General features: G+C 47.2%; 1 protein-coding gene across 2 annotated transcripts in view; it reads left to right on the top strand.

Annotated features, from left to right (window-relative positions):
- MYO5B (myosin VB) overlaps window positions 1-13,541 on the top strand; it is a 338,715-nt gene that overhangs the window by 222,514 nt on the left and 102,660 nt on the right. For both annotated transcript variants that reach the window (XR_010662907.1, XM_065932686.1), the window contains exon 10: window positions 1,810-2,075. Coding sequence is in view for 1 of the 2 variants with exons in the window: in XM_065932686.1 (XP_065788758.1) it covers window positions 1,810-2,075 (266 nt within the window). In the remaining variant the exon portion in view is untranslated. The remainder of the gene's footprint in view (window positions 1-1,809; window positions 2,076-13,541) is intronic.

The following is a 13,541-nucleotide window of genomic DNA, read 5'->3' as shown; positions in this document are numbered from 1 at the left end:
TCTCTGCCCACCCCCGGAACCTGGAGCCTGGTTAGGACCTCTGGGTCACAGGCAGGGAGCCTCTATTTGACCCTGTTTTTCCTCATGTGAAAAATAAGAGGGATTGGATTAGAATGGTGATCCCTAAGTATTTTCCTGAGAAGTTTAACCCTAGGCAATTTCTTCGGAAGTTAAGGGTCTTTGTCAATTAAGTTCAGAAAATGCTCTGTGAAATCTCTCTCTCAGTGTGTGTGTGTGTGTGTGTGTGTTAACAGGGTATGTTAACAAGCCCCTTCCACCATGTTCAACTTACGGTCACTCTCCCCACCCCTGCACTCTTGTCGGGTACAGACAATTACTGGTCTTTGTAACTATTACTCCACAGACCATACTCTGGAAAACCTCTGACCTTCATGATTTGGGGAGGTTCTTTCCTACTCTGACATTTTGTTGTTTGTTTTGTAATTGTGTGTATTTGGGTAGATAGATTTTAAGTATCTATAGGAGGGGAAAGAAGTGACTTAGCAGCAGCAGGAGGAGGGGAAAATGGCCTGGGGAAGTGGCACAGTTATCTGTGTTAGTTTTCATTGAACAGGCCCACATTTACATCCTCCATGGCAGCCTCATCAGAAAACAAGTCCCACAAGCAATTCAGGGCCTTTAGGAGGTAGCTCATGATGTTCCTGGATCGCCTTTCCACCTCGGAGTCCTGAAGCTCTCCAGCAGGCTCATGGCTGGGTTATCAGCTTTCCCTGGGGGATTCAGATGAGGGAATGAATCCAGCAAAAACCTGGAGAGGAAAAGCAGGTTTTCTGGGGGGAGTCGTGAATGGGCAGCAAGGGTGACCCAGGAGACTCATCCTCTTGGGTGAAATAAGACTCTGGGTGACTTGGTTATCAATGACTCAAGGACCAGGTGGTATGATTGGTACTTTGGGTAAGTAAGGGTCAAGATCACATGCAGCTGACTGCCTGGGTGAGTCCTTGTACTTCTCTGGGACTCCGCTTCTCGCCTGTATGGCGAAGGGATGGATGCCAGAGGCATTCCTATTTTTTTCCCAGCTCTAAACATGAATATAAATTATAGCATTCAGAGTGTTCTTCCCTGGTCAAAACTGGTCCCTTACTTTTACCATTTGTCCTCGCTTTCCACCTAAAATCACTTTTTTCCCCACGTGGCAAGTGCTTAAAGAATATAAATAAGTTTGGGGCTGTGTGTTTAGCATCACGTAGAAGTTTAGAATAAGTTTGAGGTTAAGATGAAAGCTAGTTTGCTTGGCAACTTAGGACAAGTGCAGTGTCAGCGTGCTGTCCCCTGCTGGGCTGGGGTGGTCAGCTCAGGGCTCTCTGCTGAGCACGCTGCTCTGGGCCCTGGGCCCGTCCGAGATAATGCTTGAAACTGAGGCACTCTCCCGGGCTGTGGACAGAGCACTCCTCTGCAGCTGGAAGTTACATTCACTGTGATTCTGCCTTCTGGCCCCTTCCTCTGGGTGGATTATCCATTCCTAAGCGCTCAGTTCTCACTCTGCTCCCTTCACTCACAAACCCTCTCCTCCCGTTACCCTGCAGCCGCTGGCAGTGAGGAGGAGACAGGGCAAATGTGGTGTTTTTTAAAGCCCTGCTGATAACTTGGTCCTTAGCGGGTATTATCAGTTTGGGCCACACTCTCTGGGCCCTGATGATCACTCAGTGGTGTGAGAGTGCAGGAGACGACTGGGGCAGTGGCTGGGGATGAGATGGGGTTCTGGGGGGTTCTAGAGTTGGTGAGAGGGGAGAGGGCGTGGTCTGTCCTCCACGCCCCTCCTGAACCCTTCTCCTGGGTCTCTTCCAGCCTGAGGATGAACACCTGAGTGACTTCTGCCGCCTGCTGGGCGTGGAGCGCAGTCAGATGGAGCACTGGCTGTGCCATCGCAAGCTGGTCACCACCTCGGAGACCTACGTCAAGACCATGTCCCTGCAGCAGGTGGTCAACGCGCGCGACGCCCTGGCCAAGCACATCTACGCCCAGCTGTTCCACTGGATCGTGGAGCACGTCAACAAGGCCCTGCACACCTCCCTCAAGCAGCACTCCTTCATCGGAGTCCTGGACATCTACGGGTAGGCCCGCGCCACTTCCTGCCGATCGCTGGTGTCTTCCTGCTGGCATCTTCCAGCCAGCGGGGACCTCGGAGACCTTCCTGGGGGTTCTCAGCCAGGAGATTGTGAAATATGGCGGGGAGGGGCATTTGGGGTTGTCACAGTGACCAGGTCACTATTGGCACTTGGTGGCCTGAGGCCGGGGTGCTAGGTGTCCGATAGTATGGAGGACAATCCCACGGAAAAGTGGACCATGTCAAACACCGGTGGCTCCCCCACTGAGAAACCCTGCAGGCACCCCTTTGTCCTACCGGGAAACTGAGGCTCAGAGAGGGCAGGGGCTAGCCCAGTATCAGACCGGAGGTTTCTATGAACTTAAATTCAGGTTTTGTGTTTCAGTTACGTTTTATTTAAGTCTGCCGTCTGACCTCATTCACTATATCACTGATCAGGGTGATTGTTTTAATACTATAATCATGCCCAGTGCTGTACGGATTTATACTGTGGGTAGTCATTCCTCAAGTTCCTCTTCATTTCACAATTCTAGCCTAATGGAAATGACTGTTATCATAGTGTATCTTGCAGGGACAGGCAGCCTGGTACATGGAAAGTGTACTTCAGTAGGCACTGGGAGCCTGCCTTTTTGACTCAAAACTGTCACCAGCTCACTGAATGACCCTCTGCAGATCACAGCCCCTCTCTTCTTGAGTTTCCATTGCTCAAAACTAACAGAGCTGGCTGTGTTTTGAGCCACAGTCTCTCTGAAATTCATTCCAGGTCCTTCTGGAATTGCTTAAAATGATGCATACTGGGTTTAAACCTCACTGGCACTTCTCTTATGATCAATGTCCTGCCCTCTTGAAGCTAATGATAGATGAAATCCCCCTGGATCTTTATATCCTCCTGGGTCTTTATATCCTAAGAGTCATGGCTTCTGTCTTCAGATAGGAATTCAGACCCATAGCAGCGCGGTGTTGTAAAAGCTGTGATGCTCTGGTAGAATCGAGCACGTGGTGGACCCGTGGGCTGGCTCTTGCCCTGTGTCCAACTGTAGCAGAGAAGAACCTCCTCTGGATGCAGCTGCTTCCCTGAGCAGAGGGAGGCTGCCCGGCTCCATCTCTGCTGCTCGCAATCATCACGGGGCTTCCAGTGAAACCATGTCACACACCGTGGCAGGAATGCAAGAAGGACACGTGATTTCTGGCATTGCAAAGGCCTTGAGAACTTGCTAAAGAATTAGGTCACGGCAGGAGAGTAATACAAGAGACAACAGAAGGAGTGGGGTCCATGTGAGGGTTTGCACACTTAGGGCTGTACGAGTGTCAAGGCAGAAGAGCGCACGCTTGTTGGCACAGTCAGGACAGGCTTCCTGTGGAAGGTGAGGCTTGAACTGGGTCTTTCAGAGAGAGAGGAGAACACGGGCGGTGGGGGAGCCGCTTGGGGAACAGGAGTTCGGTCCGGACGGTAGGGAAAGAGCCACCCCGTAGGTGAGGAGGAGCACAGGGGAGGATGGCCTGGGAGACAGGACAACGCTCCCTCTTGGGGCTCTGCAGGGCCCTCGCTGAGTGCCTGTGGACTCCCCGCTTCTCCTCTGCTCCGTCACTGCTGCTTTGGCTCAGCCCTTCCGGTTGCCCTGGGGAGAGCCAAGCAGAAGAGCCCCTGCACCGTGGGAACGTACTGCTGAGCTGTCAGCACTGAATTCTGTGGTTCATCTCTGTGCCATGAGCATTTTCAGGTAATTGGGTTTCCAGAAAACTGCCCTTTAGCATTGCCTTCAGATGTAAGACCCAGAGAAAGTCAGGCGGCTGCATCTGACTCGGTTCTCTTAATCTCCCTGGGCAAGAATCTGTTTTTTTTCCTGAGTTTTCATTGTGGGAAGATTAATGTGAAGACTCCTTGTTGTTAATAGCAGGTAGAAATACTATGGCTGCAGCGCTCCTGATACAATGTACACTATCACGCCTCAGTTCTGTTCAGTTCAGTCACTCAGTCGTGTCCGACTCTTTGTGACCCCATAAACTGCAGCACTCCAGGCCTCCCTGTCCATCACCAACTCCCAGAGCCCACCCAAACTCATGTCCATTGAGTCGGTGACTCCATCCAACCATCTCATCCTCTGTCATCCCCTTCTCCTCCTGCCCTCAATCTTACCCAACATCAGGGTCTTTTCCAATGAGTCAGCTCTTCGCATCAGGTGGCCAAAGTATTGGAGTTTCAGCTTCAACATCAGTCTTTCCAATGAATACCTAGGACTGATCTCCTTTAGAATGGACTGGTTGGATCTCTTTGCAGTCCAAGGGACTCTCAGGAGTCTTCTCCAAGACTACAGTTCCAAAGCATCAATTCTTCGGCGCTCAGCTTTCTTTATAGTCCAACTCTCACATCCATACATGACCACTGGAAAAACCATAGCCTTGACTAGACAGACCTTTGTTGGCAAAGTAATGTCTCTGCTTTTTAATATGCTTTCTAGGTTGGTCATAACTTTCCTTCCAAGGAGTAAGCATCTTTTAATTTCGTGGCTGCAGTCACCTCGGTTCTGTTAGAGGTGCCTATTGTCATAGCCGTCTTGAGTTTACACAGACAGTCCCCCCATCCAAGGGGTCCCAGAAAGAGGCTTTGCCTACTAAGTGGGGGTGGGTGACTCTGTGAGTTGGGTGCCTGGTGCTTCTGAGTCTGAGGTGTCAGCTGGGCCCTTGCAAGCTGGGATTGTATGTTCGTATTTGCCATTTACTTTTTTTAAGATTATTTTTTTTATGTGGATCATTTTGAAGTCTTCATTGAATTTGTTACATAATTGCTTCTGTTTTACCTTTTTGTTTTTTGGCCCTGGGGGGTACGTAGGATCTCAGTTCGCAGACCAGGGGTGAGACCTGCAACCCCTGCATTGGAAGGCGAAGTCTAACCACTGGACAGCTAGGGAAGTTCCCTGCCATTTAGTTTATTGGTTTTTATAACTGAGTTCGTTTTCTCTAAGGCCCTGTGACCGCGCACAGAGAAGAGGAGGAGTAGATCACAGGGAAGACTTGTCTGTGATTTGAAGGGGCGCTTGTCGGTGGATGAATGGGGATCCACAGGACTCCATGTCCTGTTTCTGGGGCTGGCTTCTGACCTGTCTCCCTCATCTGCATGTAGCCCTGGGTTCCTCTGAGAACTTCTGGCAGCTTTCCGGTGAGACCAGGTCCCCCTGCAGGAGCCCGCGGTCAGGCACTCTCAGGCATTTCCTCCCCTGGTTCTTCCTTCCAGGCGCGCTGTGCTGTTCTCTCTGTTTAAAGTCCTTATCCTTTCTTGGAAGCTAACTTACTTTTTCTAATCTTGTCATAAAGCAGTCATGTTTAGAAAGTGGTTCACCTCCTCCTGGGAAGAGAGATGCCATACACAGTTCCTCCTCCAGCTGCTCAGTCAGTGTGGGCCTCACACGCTGTGGGCAGAGTTCAGGATGGCGAGGTAGGTTCAGGGTTAACTCGCCCCCATCTGACTGGGCCGTTGTTCGCCAAGAAAGCGCTTATGGACAACCTTGAAGCCACGTATGTGTGCTCCTCAGCAGTTCTGGTCTGCCAATAAATCATTGTATAAATTTGGGCTTTCTTTTCTGGTCAGAGGGGGTGGAATGAACTCTTAGGAGATTAAAACCAAAAACTTCACCGCAAGAAAGCAGATGACTTGAATCTCGAGGTACTGTTTTTTTAAATTAATTAATTAATTAATTTTAATTGGAGGCTAATTACTTTACAATATTGTAGTGGCTTTCACCATACATCGACACGAATCAGCCACGGGTGTACACATGTCCCCCATCCTGAACCCCCCCTTGGAGGTACTGTTTTTGACCCAACAGGTCAGCAACATCATTTATTAACCTGGGAGAGAATGGCGGCATTTGGTGGAAGTTTGAGATTTACACTGAGCCTTTTGCAGTCCTCTCCCTCTCCCAGTCATGACGTCTTTCTGATTTTTTTCCTTTGGACTTGGCACACCTTCCAGGGGTCTTTCAGAAGCCTTCAGAAAAGACACCCTCTCAGAAACCCACTGAGCCTTGTGTCCTCAGCTTCCTGAGAGTGGGCCTCACACTGGACACAGTAGCTCTGTCGTCCTTTCTAAACACCTCCGTCCCACCTGAAGCTCGTTCCTGTCGCTAGGCTTTATTTACAAACACTATGGCTATGGGAAGGGATTCTTCTGTGGCATCCCAAAACTCCAGCACTATCTTTTATTAGTCCCTGGAGAGGAAGGAGACCCCCTTTCCCGCCGTCTCCCGCGTGGTGTCTCAGCCCGAGTACGGGGACACCGTGATGCAACAGAAGATGCCCTTGGGATGACCTCATGCTTTTCTATCTTCTTATGGCTGCTTGTCACCTGTGGGCAAAAGAGGGCTTGTGGAAGCTGGAGAGAGTGGGAAGGAGGGCAGGGGTAGGATTCTGAATACATTAAACCCCACTGATGAAGAGGAAAGGAATAAAGGGTTCTCTCTGTCTCTGAAAGTGAAAGTCACTCAGTCGTATCCAACTTCGCGACCCCGTGGACTATACAGTCCGTGGAATTCTCCAGGCCAGAATACTGGAGTGGGTGGCCATTTCCTTCTCCAGGAGATTTTCCCAACCCAAGGATCAAACCCAGGTCTCCCTCATTGCAGGTGGATTCTTTACCAGCTGAGCCACCAGGGAAGCCCAAGAATACTGGAGAGGGTAGCCTATCCCTTCCCCAGGGGATCTTCCCTGGCTGGAGCGTCTCGGGCTCATCAGTCAGGCTCATCCTGGAAGCAGTTTGTACGTGGTGTAGGTGAGCCACTCCAGGTTTTCCTATAAATGTTCAGAGTGTTCCTATAGAACCTGCAGCTAGAATGAATTAACACTCACTTCCATATATATAAGCAAGCGGCATGTGAGCCAGCGTCATACATACACGTCTCGCCTTACGATGTTCTGATGGGCATTTGTTCAGACGGTAGAAAAGGCTGTGAGCACCTAAATCTACTGTGTGGGCCACAGCTGCCTCCACCACATCTCCAATGGGCCCCATACTCAGAGGCCCTGCTCTCAGACTCCTCTGGACTCTCCCACACACCCAGTGTCCTGGTAGAAGCCTGCCCACCCCCCCACCCCCCCGCTCTCACTCTCCTGACCCAGTTCCCAAAAAGTGCAAGGCAAGCCACAGCCAGAGCAATTTAGCCAACGCAAGCCAAGCTCTCTCCTTGATGGTGGACCTGTGAAGCTGCCTGCAGGGTCTTCCTTATGAGGCAGGGATAGAAATTCACAGGACAGACCAAGCCGCTTTTCGCTGGGGTTTTCCTTTCATGTCTCATTAGCATGCATTTGCCTCTGCAGGCTTGGTTAATTGCAGTCATAATCCTTTGTTCCTCTCCCCTCCTCGAGGCAATGAGAAATAAATGGCTCCAGTTTGAGAAAGGTACACATTTATTTGTCTTTGACCTGAGCCTTCAAAATGCCAAGGTGGCAGGAGGTTTTGGCTTTGGCCAGCTCATTCTTGATGAGGACAGTTGACCAGGGAGACTTCTGGAGCAAGGCAAGAATAGATTCCTGCCTGATGCTGAGGGAAGCATGGGCCCCCGGAACAGGAAATGGGTTTGCTGGGATCTCATATCCTTCCCAGTTCTTGTGTTACTTTCTCTCTTTTGGTATCACCTAACTTTAAATTTGCATCCTGGTCTATTCAGTGTTTTCTAATGATTTATGTTAAAAAAAATTTAAATTGTAGTTTAAAAACACACACAACATAAAATTTACCATCTTAACCACTTTTTGTATACAATAACCTCAGGTATATTCGCATTTTTGTGCAGTTTATCTCTAGAACTTTTTCATGTTGGAAAAATTGAAACTCTGTACCCATTAAACAACTCCTGTCTTCTCTCCTCCACCCCCCAGGAGAGAGGACTTTTTGTCTCTATAATTTTGACAACTCTACATACTTCATGTAAATGAAATCATACAATATTTAACCTTCTTGTGCCTGGCTTATTTCACTTAGCCTAATGTCCTCAAGATTAATCCATGTTGTAGTGTGCAGCAGGATTTGCTTCCTTTTTAGAGGTGAATAATACTAAATTGTATGCATGTACCACATTTTATTTATCTATCTACTGATGGATGTTTGGGCTGCTTCTACCTCTTGGCAGTATTTTGATACTGCTAGAATGAACAAGGAAGGGTGTGCAAATATCTCTTCTTTTAAACTCTTTAGATATATAGCCAGAAGTAGGATTGCTGAATTATGTAGTAATCCTATTTTTAATCATTTGAGGATTATGTAGTAATATAGTAATCCTATTTTTAGTTTTTTGAGAAAACTCCATGTTATTTTTTATAGTAGCTGCACAATTTTACATTTTTACTGGTAATGCCCAGAGGTTCCAGTTTCTCTACATCCTTGCCAGCTCTTGTTCCTTTCTGTTTTGTTTTGTTTTTTATAGTAGCCATCCTAATGTGTGAAGTGATTTTGATATGTATTTGATAGGTATGATTATGGCTTTGATATGCATTTCTCTAATAATTTTGATCATCTTTTCATATGCTTCTTGGCCATTTGTGTATCTTCTTAGAGAAAAGTTTTAAGTTCTTGGCCCATTTTTAAATCAAGTTATTTACTTTTTTTGTTTTTGTGTTATAGGACTTCTTTATATATTTTGAATATTAACTCCTTTTCAGAAATATGATTTGCAGATATTTTATACCATTCCGTAATTTGCCTTAAATGATATATTTTAAGTAAATTTCTTAAGCTCACCATTTGCCTTCATCATTTTGATGGAAATTCTTTGTTTCTTTGTTATGTTTTTCTTTCTTGGTCTCACTCTTCAAAACAGACATAAAGATAATTTCATGATCCTAAGTGATTTATTTGGAGAAAACAACCTATCCCCTCTCTGTCCAGTATGGAAAGGTTTCATGGAGGATGGAGGGGGAAAAGTCAGTGATTGCATTTACCCTGCAGCCTGTGAACAGTGACCCAACCTTGGGCAGCCCAGAAGATCCTTGGACATGTCTTCTTCAGGGTAGACATGCATAGCGAGCCTAAGGTTCCCAGATCCAGCAGATCACCTCTTGTAGTGGGTTTTCCTTGGACTCTCTGAGTCTCCCAGGAGAGCCTTGTAACTCTGAGTGCTTGAAAGTCAAGCTCAACCTTCTAGAATTGCTCTGACATAGCCTTTGGAGCATGCCTGAAGCCAAACACCACTATATACTCTTAAAGCTTCAATAAAGTCCCATTTGTCTCTGTCCCTGCCAGCACCCCCATGAGCTCACCCTCCTTTAAAGTCCTGCAACACATACAAATCTCCAGTAGTTGAGGTTTCCTGAGGTCTTCCTAATAGCTCTCTCTTTTGGGCAGGGTTCATGATTATTTTTTTGCAGCTCTTGCGGTTCCTGGGACAATTGACTGATGGATTGGGAGAGAGTTACCATATGGTGGGCGTCTTCCTGTCCCATGTCAGATTTTCAGACACAGGGGAGAGGCAGGAATTGGAGCACACTGCAAACGGAGTGGACTTAGAGCCTCCAGAAGACCTGTTCTTGACCTTGGGATGTGATTGGTGCCTAGAACTTTGCTCTCTCTGAAGGACAAGTCCCGAATGCGGGCATCTGGACACAGAGAGAAACACAGGCGCAGGACTGAAGTCCTTCCACTCTAACTAAGGTGCAGCCAGCACCCTAGATTGTTTAGTAAGGAGGTCAGAAGGGTTGGCCTCCCTAACAGACTGCAAGGTGCCCTTGTGAGATTTCATGGGTTTCAGGAGGGAAAGAGACCTTGAGACGACTTGCTTGACTTTTAGCGATCATTCCCTAGTACCCCCTCTATGTCTAACCTGTACCACATATCTTCTCTTTTGAGCTTTGATAGAAGGGTAGAAACACAGGTCTAAGCTAAGAAAGTCTAATTCCTGTGCCCTGTGCCCCGGGGGAAGAACTGTTTCCCAACCTTCAAAGCATCTCATCACCTCTCTGCTCTGGAGGGAGTGGTTCGTGGTGGTTAATAATTAACTCAGAGTGACAGGTTGACTTTTTTTTTTTTTTAACTACAGTTTCACTTTCCCACAGACATTACCCTATTTTTATAGAGGGTATAAAATAGGTATCCCTTGTATCCCTTACCCCACCCTGAAGTCAGGTAGAATGAGAAGAGAATTGTCAACTTTTTTGCTCTGCTTTGAAGATAGGAGAACGTGGAAGTGGGAATGTTAGTTGTACCACTATGACTCCAGATCCTAGGTCCCAGCATCAGGCCTTATTCTGTGTCTTGACCTTCCTCCCACCCAAGGATTCTGGTCTAAATATTCTTAACATTGATTTTACAGGAGAAATCCAGTTCCTTCTCGTATATAAATTTCTTTGTGATATTTTAATGTGAACTATAAATGGACCCATTGTATTTATTTTTAAAAGTCATCTCTATTGATGGCAAGAATAACTACAAATATAATGTCATTTAGAGAAGTTGCCTTATCTCCCTAACTGGCCTTTTCTGAGGTCAGTCATCTTAGACATTTTCCGGGCTCCCCAAACCCCTCATCCATTCATCTCTGGCCCGCCGGCATTACAGTAATTATCCTAGATGGCAGAGGAATTGTTACCAGATAATATCTTAGAAATAGGGAAATTATGAGCTAATTTCAGGCCATCTCAAATTAATGAGAATGTTCTTTGTGGAGTGCTACCAATGTAAACCTTTAAAAAACGACGAGTGGGAGATATTTAAATCCTTTATCTTTGGAGCTCGGTACAAGCTCTGCAAGTGCACCCAAGTGCTGTTATCTGGCCAATTGCTAGGGTGGCTCTTTTATCTTCCCTCTGGGTTTTATTAATTGAAAGTTCCTCTATGACTTGGCTGTCATCAGCAACCTTTCTTGAGGTGCAGAAAGAGGGGCTATAGGGGGAGGAAATGAGGTTCTAAGAGACATGACTGGGTCTGTAGGACCAGCATCTGGGCTGGGAGGACCCTAAGCCAGGGAGACGGCTGGCCGACCCAGTGCCTCCCTCCTGCATGGTTTGGACTGCCTCCAACTTGGATTTTGCATCTTTGATCCTGTTTTATTGACCTGGAATTACTTGTCTTCCATGGGCATGACCAAAGGATGTTCTTTAATGTGGTTGTCTCCAAGCAGTTGATTCCTTTGATCTCAAGATGATTTCCTGCTTTTCCTCATCTTCTATTTTGGTGGGGGGGGGGCAGGAGGTGGGCATCAGAGGGGGAAGTGGAGAAGCCTGATGTGTTCTGGGCACTGAGCTAGCCCTGTTGGATGGCTGGCGCATTTATTTTTGCAGGTCCTTCTGCTTAGGGTGCTGCCTCTCCTCCACCACCACCACCACCACCACCACCATCCCTAACCCGTCAGGGGCGGCTCCATCATTTCTGCTGGGGAGCGGTGGTTAGGGAGTACAATCTCTTTGGAAGGGCTGGCATAATTTTATGTGAGATTGAGAAAATTCAGTTGCCCATTCTAAGAGTGAGAGGGCCAGTGCTGTGAAGGTTATGAAGGTCGAAGCCTGTGCCCGGAACCCAGGTCCCTCTTTGGTGTCCTCTGTTCCCCATCTCCACGTGCTCAGACATTTCCTTCTCTGGGACGTTACCTTCTTGCCCACAGCCTTTCCTAGTCATCTCTCCCTTCTTATTCATTTATTTATGCCCATGGGTATGTATGTGTGTGCTCAGTTGTGTCTGACTCTTTGTAATCCCTTGAACTGTGGTTCCTCTGGAATTTTGCAGGCAAGAATACTGGAATGGTTTGCCATTTCCTTCTCCAGGAGATCTCCCCAACCCAGGGATCAAAGCTGGGTCTGGTTCTTTACCACTGTGCCACCTAGGCAGCCCTGTTTATGCCCATAATCAAAACGTTATTGAAAAACGGATACCAAAATAGAGCACTGTCGCATACCTTACACAAGTAAACGTCATTCCGTTATCTTAGTAGATGAGGATTGCTGAGCTGGTGAGGATTTCTGTGATAGAACACAGATTCAGGACGTTGTATGGATCGTTGATGTTGCTTCCTTCTAAGTGCACGCCTTCTGTGAGGCTGGCCTTCCCTCCCATCACCAGGCACGGCACAGTTGAACAACCTGCAGTAAGCACAGTCGTCTGAACATGACTGAGAGCCATGTAATCCTGTAACAACCTGGGCATCCTGCATAAAGTCAGAATTTGGACTTTGAACCAGTCATTTCTTTTTATGGTTTTTCTTTTCTTCTCCCAAGGAAGGGTGCAGTAAATCTCTAGTCAAAGGCATGTTGATTCTTTCGCAAGCCCAGCCCATCTAGATTTCTAAGGCAACATTCCCAGGGTGCAACATACCCCTGGGCGCACAGCATCCTCTTTCTTCTTCTTCTTCTTTTTATAATATTTATTTGGCAGCTCCAGGTTTTAGTTGAGATGCATGGGTTTAATGGCCCTGAGCCAGGGGGGAATCTTAGTTCCCTGACCCAAGGGATCGAACCCAAGTCCCCTGCATTGCAAGGCAGATTCTTAACCACTGGACCACCAGGGAAGTCCCCTTCCTTCTTTCTTAAACAGAACTTTTGCTCCTTTCTGAGTTAATGTGCTCTCAGAAATCTCTCTCTGGGTTCAAATATTGGCTCTTCTGTCTCCTCACTCTCTGATTTTGGACAGGTTATTTGGTTTTTCAGCAGTACGATGGATTAGTGATAGAGCCCAACTCTTGTTGGTTGTGGGTATTCAGTGAGTCCATGAAGCTTCTGGAACTTGGTGCTCTGTAGATGCCCATTCACAGGGTCCCTGCCAGCTCATTCAGCCTGGCGTATGAATGAGAAAAAGGTTCCTCTTCCTCCTGGATTTCTGCCCTTTCTCACCTGCTTAGCCTGCTGCCCTTGCTCTGTAAGCATGGGGGCCCCACTCATTGTGGTAAAAGCCTCTGACGCTGTTATGCTCCCAGCTTGATGGGTGATCACATCCATCCAGTCACACAACTGACTCTCACTCCACATGCCCCTGGTCGCTTGAAGTCTTCTGTCTCTGCCTTTGTTAATGTCTTTAGAACCTTCCCGTTAACTTGACTACCCCCAGCCTAAGCTATGCTCTGACTGGATTTTCCCTAAATAATTACTCCAGTAATAAATCCTTATTCTAAGTCCTGCATTCAGTCTTGTACACCTTCCCACAAATCACAGTATTTTTCTGAGATGGAAATTCGGTTTTCATTTCTTAGTTTAAAATCCTGCCAGTTCTCCCCATTTCTCCTGGAAAAGTCCAAAAGTGTAGCATACAAGGCATCCGGTGGGGCTGTGCGATGCCACGTCTCATCCTTTACCAACCTTCCTCTCCATAGACTCGTCCCCTTTGCCAGCAGTGGTCCAGCAGTATTGTGAACATTTCAGTTGAGCAGTTGATGTCAGTGTTGATGATCTAAAGTATAAAGAGCTCAAATAAGTCAAATTTTAAAGTTAAAACCCAGCAAATACTTCACCAACCACAGACAGTTCCCAAAGTACAGACAACTAGTACATACACTCACACCCA

Source organism: Muntiacus reevesi, chromosome 4 (assembly GCF_963930625.1).
Source record: "Muntiacus reevesi chromosome 4, mMunRee1.1, whole genome shotgun sequence".
NCBI classification, from domain to species: Eukaryota; Metazoa; Chordata; class Mammalia; order Artiodactyla; family Cervidae; genus Muntiacus; species Muntiacus reevesi.
Note: the sequence above shows the minus strand (reverse complement) of the source record. Positions and strands in the feature narration are given on the sequence as shown.